Source organism: Oreochromis niloticus, linkage group LG18 (assembly GCF_001858045.2).
Source record: "Oreochromis niloticus isolate F11D_XX linkage group LG18, O_niloticus_UMD_NMBU, whole genome shotgun sequence".
Lineage (NCBI taxonomy): Eukaryota > Metazoa > Chordata > Actinopteri > Cichliformes > Cichlidae > Oreochromis > Oreochromis niloticus.
In genome coordinates, this window is record NC_031982.2 from 37,157,342 (window position 1) to 37,172,449 (window position 15,108).

Consider the following 15,108-nt stretch of genomic DNA (forward strand, 5'->3'; position numbering starts at 1 on the left):
GAATGAAGACAACAATCTGACAAAGAGTGGATGTTTCAGCTGGACCTTTCATTCCCCAAAACATGCTCTTGCTCTTGACGAAGGCGGTCGCACTTTTCTCCTCCTCTCCTCTCCCTTAGCTTCCCTGCTTAGCCTCTTGTGTCCTTGTCTAGTCTCGTGTTTTTTGTATTACTTTTCCCTGGAACACTCTCTCACAGTCTGTTCTCTAAAACCTAAAAGACAATTATGGATTGGATCAACTGGTCCCTGAAAGCAATTGACACCCCTTTCTCAACGAGAAGTTTGGGCTTGGGTGAGCCTGAGTGCTGAAGATATCTACCTATTCGGAACCATGATAACAGGGTTCTTGCTGATCGGAGCTGGCTTGGCCCTGGCTTATCAAAGAATTAAGGAAGCGGAACCAGCTGTTCAAACCCCCACCTGGGTTGGCTGGAAGACTGCTTACTTAGCCTGGCAGGGCAAAGGACACTGTCTCAGCTGAACTCTGGACACACACACACAGACATATATATACATGCAGATATACACTCATCCCCCCTCCCCCCTCCAAACGCCTTCGACACTTATTCCCTTCTGATGCTGACGGTGGATCAAGGAGACCAGCACATAGGCTGCAGGCCCAGATGTACTGTCTACATCGGCTGTCTCTCACCCTTTACCCACCCCTGTTGCTTGTCATGTGTTTCTTTGGTGTATTAAGAGTTTTTTCATGTGCTATGTGCTGAGGTGTTTTTTTTCTGTTCTCAAACTGATCTCCCTGTTGGAGCTCAGTCTGGGGGGAGTTATTTTTTCTCCTTATCTTTCCTCATGTGGTGCATTTTCCATTGCTATACCTCTCTGACCTGTCTTCCCCATGTGATGTTTTTGTGAAATGTATGTATGGTCGGAGGGGAAGATGGCGCCGCCATTGCATGCAATAGGTCAGCAGCCTTAACATGAAATTTCCCCTTGTGGGACTAATAAAGGTATGTCAATCAATCAATCAATCAACGAGGAGTTAATGAGATCTGGTTAGGAGGTCACCAACACTACAAGCACCAACCACCTTGCAGCCAAAGCTCTGCACAGCCCCATCAGCAATGAGTCCCCAGCCTCACTCAGACTGCTGCCAAAGCTCTGCTGGAGGTGGGAGTTGAAGATCACCTGAACCACTTTGATACGCCAGGCCTGTCCAGCATTCTCCCCCACCACCTGACTCAACTCACCCCCAGATGGTGATCAGATGGCAGCTCAGCTCCTCTCTTCACCAGAGTGTCCAGAACATACTGCTGCAGACCTGATGATGCAATTACAGAGTCAAACATCCACCTATACTGTGGTTAGCACACAAGTCCAGTAAAACAGAAACCACCATTCTGTCACTCTGACACATAAAGTCCTCAGAAGCACAACAGAGTTACCAGATGATGCAGCGTCCAGGATCCTGCTCAGAGACCTCAAGAAGGCCAGGCACAAAGTACCAGAGCAGGACAATGATGAAGGAGGGCATCATCATCTGATGTGATGAGTTCAAAGAGAATAAATGGAATAAGCATGAGATGGTCTTCCTGGTTGGACTTTTAGCTTCATGTGAGAGATTTTAACTTAAAGAGATAAACCTCTGTTACTCTGTTTATTTGGCTTCTGCTGCATTTTTGCATGTCCTCATCCACTAAATATAAAATAGTGTAAATGAGCAGCTTTGGATGTTTGACAGTTTTTATTGTGTCTGAACGTTCCTACAGTTGGTTTGTGGTTGATGTGGATTTGCTGCTCATGTGAATCCTCCCACAGTGTTTCATTAGCAGCTGTAACCACAGTGACTCTGATAAAACAGGAATTAGCAGAATCCATCTGATATGAAGCTGTGCTTTGAATACCACTTCCCTCCTCTTTGAAGAGTAGTCAGATATCTGTGTTCAGGTTTTTGTACAGCCTCTTCTACACTTTGTATCACTGTGTTTCTAGAGCACAGTAGTAGAGAGCTGTGTCTGCCAGGGTTAGGGCTGTTATGGTCAGATCAGTTGATCGATCTGATGTTTGGGTTTTATATCGATTATCAGGAATATACTGACGATCACTGTCTGATTTTGCTCCTTTCCAGAGTATAAACTGAGGAGCCTGAAGGTCAGAATCATGTCTGTACCAATAAAGCCAAGGATCACTATCACTTGTCTCATAGCTACATGTGAGTGTGACAGATTCTCCTTCTGTTTCAGTGACTTCAGTTTGTTGAGGAGTGATTGAGTCTCCAGCTGTGAGTCCTGGAAAAAGAAAGAAGAAAAGTAGTGAAATGCAGTCTGTATATCTGCTTAATGCAGCAGCTTCAACTAAACTTTAATCCCTGTTCTTAAACTCACCTATAATGTGAGATAGAAGCAAAAAGAGGTGCAGCAACATGTCTTTGGAGTTATTAAAGCCAGACAGACAGCACATGAACAATGTTCTTCCACTGCAGCACAATGACCAACAAATAATGTCATTGGATGAGCTCAACTTCAGTGGGCGGGGCCAGTTTAATAGCTCAGCCAATCAAATAGTTTTGTGCTTCCACAGCAGCTCTGTCTCTGTCTCTGATCTTTACTGCTTCATTTCTCTGTTGTCTTTGTCATCAGTCCAATGACACAAGAATCAGAGGTTTAACAGTGTGTGGCTCCCTCTAGTGGATGTTGTGGAGTATTCTGTTGTCTTTGCTCCAAAGGTTTTTGTACAGAGTTTTGGTGTTTCCTGTCACTGTGGGCTGCAGAGCACAGTAGTACACAGCAGAGTCAGACAGCTGAAGCTTCTGGATCTTCAGAGGAACTGACTTTTCTTTCTTGTTGATTTTAGCATCAAATCTGTCGTTGTTGAACTCTTCGGATTTATCTGTTGTTTCTGAGAAACTTTTTAGCATATACTTTGGGTAACTGTCCACTTCTTGTTTGTACCAGAACAAAGTGGGACTGGGGTAACTGGTCTCATATTTACATCTAAGTGTAACTGTCTCTCCTTCAGCAGCAATGACATCTCCTTGTTCCTGGATCACTTTGTCTTCTCCTTTACACTCTGAGGAAGAACAGAACATGCAGAGGAAGAGATGGATCAATAAACATGATTAAAAACTCACCATTAATCAGACTTACACATTTATTTAAGCAGAGGAAACATGTTGATGTTTGTATCTTACCAAAGAAAAGAGCAGCAAGAATAATCCACAGCCAATGTTCCATCTGTACAACAAGGATTCAATCAACAGGAGAAACTAGCTGATGTTCAACATTCAGTCTGAGAATTGTTCTCTTCACAGCAGCACTTATTATTGACACAATGGTTGAACACAGTGCAGAAGGAGAGCACCGCCTACTGGATGATGTCGCCCTCTAGTGGAGCGTATCTGTGTTTTGTACAGACACAGTGGGTTTCCTGTCACTGTGGGCCTCACAGCAGAGTCTGTTGTAACCCACATAAAATGAGAGTACCACTTTAAGGAGTGATAAATATGAGGAGAGATGGACAGCCTGTCCAAACAATCAGAATACACAGGTCCCAGTATGTGTTGACCAATGGGAAAGCAGCCTGCTGCAGTGTGTCCCGCCCACCTGCTCTGTGGTCGGTGCTACGTGTATGTGTAGTAGTGATGTGCGATACCACTGATTTCCTTTCCGATCCGATACCAAGTAATATTCAGGCTGGTATCGACGATACTGATCAGATACCGATACTTTGTACAAAAACGTATTTTATTTATTGTATCTCAAATTATAGCGTCATAATGATTACAGGACATCAGATTACATGTTCTTATCACTTAATAATGCAGAGTTCATCATATAGAAATCAAAAAACTGAAGTTGTGCTCTATTTGAACACCTTGCCTGCCTGCAGCACTAAAGGACTCCGTGAGAGACGTCTGTCTTACCCTAGCAGCACCTGTCCCTGTCCTCCTCTTCAGTTCGCCTCAACATACGCTCGTCATATTCTGTGATATGATTTACTCTGAGGTGTTTGACAAGGTTAGTGATGTTGCCACAACCATACATGCCAACCCTCCCGATTTTTCCAGGAGAATCCCGAATTTTAACATATTTTCAGGTGAGACTGTAGCTGTGTAAACTTCAAATATCTGAGCCGACTGACACATCGTTTTCAAACCCCCGCAGTCTTTCGCTACTCGGGTTAAACATGATATATAAGTCACTTTGATAACTTAAAAATGTTGTTGTTTTCCTTTTTCAGTGTTTTATTTGTTCGTGAGTAAATCGGTTTGGCTGAGATTAAAGTTATTAGATTAGATTAAATTAAATTTAACTTTATTAATCCCTCGGGAGGGTTCCTCCGGGGTTTTCACACAGCTGAATAAACATCAAACAGAAAACTGATTAAACAGAAGTGTGAGACGGTCGAGAGTTCACGCCAGCGCCAGGTTATATTTTAGATAGCAAGGAGCAGACGGCAGCATTTCACTCCACCGAGGGAGCTCGTGACGTATACCCGCCTTTCCGGGTACTCAGGTGGAAGCAGCCTCTGAATTTGGACACCCCCGCTGTTTCCGGGCCGGCCAATAATGACATTTAACGTATTTTATCCAATAAATAAACACTGTAAAATGAATTTTTCACCCCCCAACAGCCTTTTTGAATGTCTCCCTAGTATGGGCACAACACCTCACTGTTTTGCCACTGTATGCAAACCATGTCTCAGCTGTTTGTGGAGGTAAAATACATCCACACATGACTCCAATTACGCTCAGCCATTGTTGTGAGTGCGCACGCCAAGGGGCTGCGAGACATGTATACAGCCGTATTTCACACATGACTATGAAAGGCGGAAGAGGAAGTAATTCCTTTGAATGTAGACAATCCGAATGTTATAGTTTCTTTCCACTGTGTTCCTGTTAATGATAAACTACAAATTTACCCTAAATTACTAAAATATCGATATTTTAATGTGAGAATCGATTCTAGAACATAAATGACTGGTATCGGAGGAATCGATATTTCGGTATCGATCCGCACATCACTAGTGTGTAGTCGCGTGCTGGCAGGAGAAAAAGAGAGCTGCGCTGCAAAATTGTGATCCCTGAGAGACTGATGTTTTTAAGTTGGAAAAAGTATTAGATATAAGTTGCAACCAACTGTGCTGCACATCAGTTCGCTGGTTATCAGCTACCTTTCATGTTAAAAGTAGCCAAAGTGAGTAAACAGGCAAATGCTGCAGTTTTCTGGTAACTCTACAAAGTACTGTGTGAAGCTAAACTGTTAGCCTTCATTAGCTCTAGTTGTTATCAACTGCCTGAAAGTTCATCTCAATCTGCTTCCAGAAGTAAGGTAACACTAGAAGCGTAACTTATGTTTATTTTCCTTCACGTTGTATTACTGTTATTAAAGAGAAAAAAAACATGTCCTGTTACGTTATTTAGAGCCCCGCATGTTCCCACCGAGAGACATCATACCATTGTCTTCGGCTGTGATGCACTGAGATCGGTGAGCACATATTGCACTTTATTGTTCAGTAACTGAATTTATCTGAACTGTTTGATTAATAATTGTCGCATATGCAATACCTTAGTTTGGTTGTAAGTTGTAATGTTTTCATATTATATTTGAAGAAGTGTTTTGCAATGTACAAAAGAGAATATTGACAATATATTGCAGTAATGCATAGTTTATGTAAGAGAGCTGTTTTATTTTTGCAAATTTGAGTATTTTAATTGCAAATTGATGTCGAATATGATGTCAACAAAATCCTAAGTTGTGAATTATAGCTAGAACAGCATAATTAATATTTGAATTGCTCTTCTGACCCTGTCTGTTGACAGGTCAGGTTTTTTTGTATGCTGAATTGTTCCTGAGGTGGATTCCTCCGGTGAAATAGATGGCGAGCCTTCCCACCTGGACTTAGAGAGACTGAGAATCTCTTCTTTTCCACTTGATGATCTGCTGCACCTTGCGGTGTGGTAGGACTGTATCACTCACACTTTCACACACAGCTGGTTATACATGAGACCACTGACTGACATTCTCTCACTTCTACTTTCTTTCACACCCTGGGAATTTTTTGGACTTTACCCCTTGGACATTTTTTAGTTGGTACTTTGAATAATGAGCTGTTGTGTAGAACGTTCTCCACATGTGAAGGGAGTGTGAGATTTTCATTTGAATGTACATTGGATTTGTGTAATCTGTTTCTATAAGAGTTAAGGAGTCAGGTTACTAGGGTGCACCCGAGCATTGAAACCCAACGTTGAAAACCAAAAGTAACACTTGGCCAAGTCATTATTTTAGTAGTTTGTGTTTTTTCTTTCATTTTTTGTAAGTTTCCTTTCTACCATTGTAAAGTGTCTTTAACCTGTGCTTGTCAACTTTATTTCACTAAAGTCGGCTGGTTCTTTTGAGTTACATTCTTGTCTCTGTGTCTCATTTAAACACACCCCTGTGCTCCAATAGTCGAACCTATTGGCCCATTTATATATTCTTTTCAACAATTCCCCTTACTGTGTTACACTGTCACTGCAGCAGAGCAGATCTGAAGATCCATTCATCTTTGACCATCAACAACTTTAAGTCAGAACAGACAGAATAACTCTGTAACTTCATGATCTGTGTTCATGTTAAATATGTCAGCTCCCTCTGACTGTGAGCAGAAACAAAGTCAGAAACAGACTGAAGATCACTGACAGCCTGTGAGAGATAAAGAGAATCTGTGTCTGCATTTAGTTATAGCAGTGAAAGATGAAGAGAAGATATGACGGAAAAACTTTTGTTCAAATTTAAAGTTCAAGTGAAGACTTAGTGAAGGTCAAAGGGAAGAGAAATCACAACTGCAGAGAATAGGGGGACACTGCAGCAAGTAGACGGCACAAATGATCACAAATGATCGGAGATGGGCAGTAACTGTTACTGTAATCTGATTACTTTTTTCGAGTAACGAGTAAAGTAAGGGATTACTATTGCAAAAACGGCAATTAGATTACTGTTACTTTCCTGTAAGCACGCTGTGTTACTGCGTTACTAAAACGTGATTGTTTTGCGAGAGTGTCTCATGACAGTGACGTAAGCGAGTGCGACGTTCGTGGCAACAGCCGTCTGCAGATCAACAATGGATCATATATCGAGTGCAGGAGAGAGTATAAGCATGCAGCGTTTAAAGCGTGGAAGTACTGACCTTACTTTGAGTTTGATTCCATTAAAAGTGACAAAAACATTAGTGTCTGCTGTTCACTGCGTGGGAAGAAAACCTCTTTTTACAGCGAAAAAACCCCTAAACTTATGAGCAAGCACCGAGTAGCTACCAGGGAAATTCACAGAGAAACTTGCATTCTTCCACTGACGGCTGCGGCACACCTGCACCAGGGCAAACCTCCGCCTACCCCAGTCCTGCTTTACAGGTGAAAATAGAGCAACAGGACTGCTAGTCTTTGATTTTATTTATTTTCTGCTGTGTTTTACTTGCATTTATTTGAAAGACTGAGTGTAAACACAAAAAAATATTTCATTAATGTGCAGGAATGTGCAGAAAATAGGTTTAAATGTTAAACAAATTTCTTCCAGTTAGAGAATGTTGCATATAATTAAATTTTTACATTTTAAAGATTAAAACTAATAAAACAAGTTTTAAAAAGAGACTTTTCCATGAGGGGTGGAGGGAGCCATGATGACCTTTTTTTGCTTACCAAGGATGAACTCCACAGATTTAGATTTTGGATGTGGTGCGGTTGCATTACTAGTTTTCAACAAACAGACGGTTGAAGCTGTGTTCATCTTACAGCATCTTATATCAGTTGCACAGATGTAGCTGTAAGTAATCTGGACGCTACAGCTTTAAGCAGCTGTGCGCTCCCGCGGACGGTAATCACTTTCTGCCCGACGATCACTTTTTGGCACAACACCTGGAGTCACACGAGTGCTGCTGTTTGACTGAGGAAGAATAAAGTAGTCGTGGTAACCCAATCACATGACCACTTAAAGACAAAGCAACAAGGTGATATATACCAGTTTATAAATTGTGTTGATAGGCCACGTAAAACCAGAGTCATGATAAACAAGATATACGCAGCGTTTTTTCCTCAATAGTTTCGTCACGTTTACTGTCTAAGGACAGCGCAGCGAGACCTCTGCTTATGAGCAAAAACAAAACAAAAAACAAAACAAAAAACAAAACAAAAAATCACCCCTTTGGTGTTGGTGGAAAAATGCACCATGTCAACCAATCAAAAAATGAAAGGATAAAAGATAAATGGCTGCAAGTAACTTTGTTGTTTGCAAAACTTTTGCATAGGATTTTAAAATTGACAATTTATATTTGCATTTAAAGTTGTGAGATATGATTCATTAAACATGTTGTTACAGTAAAAAAGTTTAACTTCTTCTACTCGGATTTTATGTTTTGAGAGGGGAAAACACTTAAACATGAGAGCAGAACAGTGATGTTTTCACCAAATCTGAAGGAGAGCATCATCATCTGATGTGATGAGTTCAGAGAGAATAAATGGAATAAGCATGAGATGGTCTTCCTGGTTGGACTTTTAGCTTCATGTGAGAGATTTTACCTTAACAAGATAAACCTCTGTTACTCTGTTTATTTTGCTTCTGCTGCATTTTTGCATGTCCTCATCCACTAAATATAAAATAGTGTAAATGAGCAGCTTTGGATGTTTGACAGTTTTTATTGTGTCTGAACGTTCCTACAGTTGGTTTGTGGTTGATGTGGATTTGCTGCTCATGTGAATCCTCCCACAGTGTTTCATTAGCAGCTGTAACCACAGTGACTCTGATAAAACAGGAATTAGCAGAATCCATCTGATATGAAGCTGTGCTTTGAATACCACTTCCCTCCTCTTTGAAGAGTAGTCAGATATCTGTGTTCAGGTTTTTGTACAGCCTCTTCTACACTTTGTATCACTGTGTTTGTAGAGCACAGTAGTAGAGAGCTGTGTCTGCCAGGGTTAGGGCTGTTATGGTCAGAGTAGTTGTTGTAGGTGATGTTTGGGGTTTATAACGTTTATCAGGAATATATTCATAACCACTGTTGTCTTTTGCTCCGTTCTTTACTATAAACTGAGGAGCCTGAAGGTCAGAATCATGTCTGTACCAATAAAGCCAAGGATCACTGTAACTTGTCTCATAGCTACATGTGAGTTTGACAGATTCTCCTTCTGTTTCAGTGACTTCAGTTCGTTGAGGAGTGATTGAGTCTCCAGCTGTGAGTCCTGGAAAAAGAAAGAAGAAAAGTAGTGAAATGCAGTCTGTATATCTGCTTAATGCAGCAGCTTCAACTAAACTTTAATCCCTGTTCTTAAACTCACCTATAATGTGAGATAGAAGCAAAAAGAGGTGCAGCAACATGTCTTTGGAGTTATTAAAGCCAGACAGACAGCACATGAACAATGTTCTTCCACTGCAGCACAATGACCAACAAATAATGTCATTGGATGAGCTCAACTTCAGTGGGCGGGGCCAGTTTAGTAGCTCAGCCAATCAAATAGTTTTGTGCTTCCACAGCAGCTCTGTCTCTGTCTCTGATCTTTACTGCTTCATTTCTCTGTTGTCTTTGTCATCAGTCCAATGACACAAGAATCAGAGGTTTAACAGTGTGTGGCTCCCTCTAGTGGATGTTGTGGAGTATTCTGTTGTCTTTGCTCCAAAGGTTTTTGTACAGAGTTTTGGTGTTTCCTGTCACTGTGGGCCTCACAGCACAGTAGTACACAGCAGAGTCTGTCACTGCAGCAGAGGAGATCTGAAGAGTCATCAGTGTTTGATCAGCGTTCACTTTCACAGACAGTCTATTGACTGGATCTGATGTCAGCTGTCCTTTGTCTGAGTGAGAGATCAGGAACTCTGGAGATTTTCCAGGATATTGTCGATACTTGCTTCTCCAAGGGACGATAGTAACCGGGCGTGTCAGGTACTATTGTGCCCTCGGCCGCAGAACTTTCCTCCTCCTCAGTGTGGCGCAGGGCTGCAGAGGCCATACTTCTGTTTTTGAGCTAAAAAAGGTTTGAAGGAATGAGACGACGGTCTTCTTTTTTAAATAACAGAAGGGGGCGTGATCTGGAAGTGGGTTGATCTTAGAGGGCTGTTAGGAGTTGCAGCAATTTTCAAAAACCGTAGAGTTTCGGTCTAGCAGGAAAGATTTCAACATTTCAATATGAATGAAGGCTGAAAAACTGATTAGATTAATTTTCTGTGGTTCTTCAAGTTTGTAACACCGAATATATTAAAGGATGATTTAAGGCTGTTTTGGGCTTAAGGTTCACAGGAACAATTTAATTAGACAGCCGTTTACTATTTTTCTTTATTTTCTTGCTTTCATCACTGACATGTTCAATATGATAACTATATCAGATGAGAAAATAAATCCCTGTGTAGTTAAAAAAAACCTTTATTTTAATCAAACTGAAATGTTGCTAAACTCTAATGGACATGTCTTTTAATCTTGTCAACAAGACTACGGTACCAAATCAACTTGATGAAGATCTCCTTTGAAAAATACATACTCACGAGACAAAGTAAAAGCAGATCCCTCACAGCTGGTAGTACAAAACACAGTGACAACTTGTGTATTAGATGCCCTCACTCCAAAAGCATATATCTATATATATGGAATCTCCAAGAATATCATCCTAAAATGGCATTCAGAGGTTGTTACAGTAAAATAAAAAATTTTAAAAAGCAGAAAAACTTTCATCTGAAAAAGTTGAATTTTAGTAAAAACAATGCTATGTAGCTTGATACTGTCGTTACAGACAAAGTGGATGTTTAAAACTCTTTTGTATAAAGCGTTTGAAATGCAATACGTGTCCTTATCAGCTGGAAATATTAATGCCAGGACTTACAACACGATACTTTTTACTTCATGTACAGGGTTTCCAAAATAACTTTTATTTCAAGTAAACAAACTAATACATTTGATTCAGGTAAAACAGATCATCACATTTATTCTTGTAAAGGGTTTTCTAAAAAGTTTTATTTCATGTAAAGCGTTTCCAAGGCTGTTAGCCGCGTTGCCCTGTATTGAACTTATTTACAGTGTGTCAGTAAAGGGTGACATGCACTTCTGGCCCCTGTGTTGAAGGAGCCCATGTTGGGCTTGTGTATCTTTGATCTTCCAACTTTATCTTTCTGTTCTGGTTTTAGAGACTGTGTATATTGAGTCGTACTTTGGGAATCACCCTGTTGTGAGACAAGGGTACGCTGGGAGAGAATATGGCATTATACAAGCAGAGTGTTTTGGCTGTATCAGTAGATCTAAGAAATACACTTGTTATAGGTTATTAAAAAGAGTTAGCTGTGGTGCAGGTTTAATTTATAATTTTTGCATGAACTGTTAAAGAATTACAGACAGCTTTATACCGATAGTGCAGGCATTTTTTACTTAAGTAGAAGTATAGCTGCTAGTGTCAGAAATACTCAAGTAAAAGTTTGATAATGTATGGGCTCAGAAATGTGCTCAAAGTAAGAAAGTCAAAGTAGTAACCTAGCTGAATATTGTCCTGTAATAAAATAATATTAGTAGGTGAGATGAGACTACAAACTTAGTCTGGTGGTGAAAAGGCACAAGAGGCTCAGAGGCACATTTGGCAGCCGGGGTTAGAGCTCAGAGACCCTGAGCCTGGTGGTTGGGCTAGCAGCATGGTCTGGTGAAAGAGTCTAACATCCATGCATTACATGGTGTTGCGCCTGATAAAAAACAAAACAAACAAACAAGCAAAAAACCTATAAACTAACCCCCTTCTTTAGAGGTGATTGTCAGTTTGCTGGGTTTTTTTTAGAGACGCTGAGAGTGAGAGAGATCATGTTCTACATTACTTTAAAAGTGATTTTCAGAGCTGTTGATGTATGAAACAGTGTCCATAGAGACATGGATCAACTCTGTTTATGGCATTGAGTGTTAAATTGTGACAGTTTCAATAAATCCTGCAAAATTCTTGCATTTATACTGGGGAGCAAGGAAAAGTTAGACGTTGGTTGTACTATTGAAAATCAGTTTCATAAAAACCAATTAAACATATGAAGAAGAATGTGTTTGTAAAACTAGCGGTAAAGTATGGGAACTATAGGGCAGACTGTTTCTGCTATCAAAACAGTTTGTGTTGTTAATCCTGAATGATTCATGGGGACAGCATTTTACTCCACACACATTTGGAAAATTGCATAGTTTGACAATAAATATCCCAGTAAAGCTGCTTTATTTCTTAACAAATATGCAGACGGAGTGATCTTTATCAAAAGTAGAAGTTATATCTGTAGCTAAACCGTTGTACACAAGAACTTTAAAAATCTATAGTGTGTGTGAGACTGGTAGCTGTGTTGTCCAGCAGTAAACTTATCTACAATGTGTTAGTAAAGAGTGACGTGTACTTCTGTCACATTAAGCAACGGTTTAACAAATTTCACTGCAAACTATAAAAGGAATCTGAATTTTAATAGAACATAGTAGTGATGGATTAAGTGCAGGAAACACTAGTATAATGTGTCTATGGAACAAATCTCCTTCAATGTTCACAATGACCAAAGTGAGGACTACAGACATTTCTCTCAGTCAGCTGATTGTGTTTAGGAAAAAAGCAGCCAAATACACTGAGATTGGTCCACACTGTTAGTGAGTTAACTCTGGATGTCTGTGGGTTTTGTCAACTTTGGGTGAACAAAAGCAGAAAAACGGTAAAAGATTCAGACATTGAAAGTCTGGTTTATTTCATGAATACAATGAAACATTTTACAGTCCACAGAGCAAAGTAGCATACATGATAATGGATACTACAACATAACAGGCACAGTGAGAAGTAAAACTCATCGTCTTACCAGCTCTTATATTCTTTAAACTTAAAATAAACCTTTGAAATTAGAGTTTATTGTTTTAAGTCATGTATTTAAAAAAAAAATTAAAAAAATGAGTCAACACTTGTTTCTCCCAGCAGCATTACTGAAGTGACACTTTAACAATGCTTATTTTCACAGTCTTTATGATGAAAAACATGTTCTCTCATTAGCAGATGTAGCAGAATACATTTATTGCAATGTATGAGCTACACTTCTTGCAAAAAAAAAAAAGCTCCTGCCCTGCCTTGACCTTCCTTCTGCGAACACACACACACACACACACACACACACACACACACACAGAGAGAGAGAGAGAGAGAGAGATCATTAATACAAAGGATTGCAGCAGCTTTTGGATTTTCACTCTTTGATGGCTTTAATATGAACAGCCACATAAAATTCATTCAGATGTTTTGCCTTTGCTTCAATTAAGATGTGTCTTTAAATCTACAACACCTTTCTTGTTCAAAAAGTTTACTGACATAGTAAAGAAGTAGCTAGGGAACTCTGTAAGTATGAGCAGCAATAGCTTAGGGACACTTTCTCAAATAAAGAGGAATTCATCATCTGCAGTTCATGAAAAAAAGTGCCACATTAAAAACAGATCAATAGATCCACAAATTATGGATACAGACTCTTTTCAGCTATAGAGGTAAAGGTATACTTCATGCACTTATCAACATACAGTTTAAAGGCGTGCATTAGAGTGCATTGGTGCACATTTGGGTATCGTTTATGGTTATACCATTGTGAATTTTGCTATATAAATATGCTCAAGAGTCTATCATATGTTTGACATCCAACTAAAAATTCGAAAATATATATTTTTAAATCAGTAACTTTGCAAATTTAGAGGAAATGTTTTTTGGACAACAAATGAGTCACGTTTTAAAAACAGTTTGAATAATCTGCGCTGACAGACAGACATTTATGAAGCGCTGGCTATAACACACATGCTTACCGTGTGAAAGGACCACGGATGTCTTGGAGCAGAGAACCGCGTTGTATTGTTGCTTTTCTCTTATGCATAAGCAACGCCGGCTGGTCAGAAACGCTCTGTGTGGGTAGAAAATGGTCTGCACCGGCGCTGGTCCTGACGCGAAATGTCGAGGGTCTCACGCTCTGAGAAGCGGTTCATATAGGACCGGGTGCTTCCAAAAACAATAGATGCGGTGCCTATAAACCTGGGGTCGATACAGCTGCAGGGCATCACCTTGCTGTGCAAGTTTAAAACAATGAGGGTGGGGCACGCAGGTGCTGAGCTCCGGTGTAACTGGCCAAGATAGGCCTAAGGGTCCGCTGTTGCTGGCTACTTCAGAAAATAGGCGAGACCCTGCTCGACTGGTACATCTGCGGGGCTTTTACCTTCTCGAGGAATTACAAACGAGCCGATACCGGCCACTTTAAACAATAGGTCGGGTCCCCGCTCGACTGGTACACCTGTCGGCTTTTACCTTTTCCTAAGGAATTTCAAAAGAAACGATACTTCAGACAATAGGTTGGGCCCTTGTTCGCATGGTACTCTCAACAACTAAGTGATACACTTATCTTTGACTTCCTAAGGAATCACAACAATTAAATGATACCCTCAGTGGGCTTTTGCAATCCTGATGAAAATACGGAGCGGGTCTGTGCGAGTGGTTTTGGTAGTATCACTGCAGTGTTTATTTTCTAAAGGGCTGAATGTTATTTGCGACCATCTGTTGTGTTAAAAACTACTCTGAAACCATGAAACCCCTTACGGAAGAAAATGATCCGTTTTTAAATAAATAAAAGGCATGTATCGCTGCATGCTGTGACATCAGAATCACAAAATGAGTGTGATTAAAACAGGATTAGTTTGAAAAGAGCGATACTGGTTGCTTCGGGGGGAAAGGTGACATCATGTGCAACGTGTTTTAGAAGTAGGCCTATAGCATTTATTTTCTAAAGGGACTTTATGTTATTTGTAACCATTTACTGTGTTAAAAACTAGCTGGCTCTGTCTCCCTCTTAGTTCAACATTCCGAAATCCCGATTTTTAAATAAAATGATCGCATCAACCCGTCAAAGAAACCCCAGTACATGCGTAAAACTAGTTAAATTAAAACTAGTGGTTTGATTAAATGAAACGCTTGTGAACAAGCTGAAATTACCCGTACAGAAGAAATTCCCGTTTATACCGTTTTTAAAATAAAATGGCATGCATCACTGCATGAGGAGACATTGTCAGAATCACAAAATGAGTGTGATTAAAACACAATTAGTTTGAAAGAGTGATACTGCCTACTTATAGCATTTATTTTCTAAAAGGGCTGTATGTTATTTGTGACCATTTACTGTGTTAAAA

General features: G+C 40.0%; 1 gene segment (V, D, J or C); it reads right to left on the reverse strand.

The window, feature by feature from the left end:
- Nucleotides 1-2,692: 2,692 nt before the first annotated feature.
- LOC109201849 (T cell receptor alpha variable 18-like) lies at nucleotides 2,693-3,363 on the reverse strand (the record flags this gene model as incomplete). The annotated part of the segment is given in 2 exon segments: nucleotides 2,693-3,024; nucleotides 3,146-3,363. Coding segments are annotated over 2 exon segments (375 nt in total), but the record flags the coding sequence as incomplete, so codon positions are not given.
- Nucleotides 3,364-15,108: the final 11,745 nt, after the last annotated feature.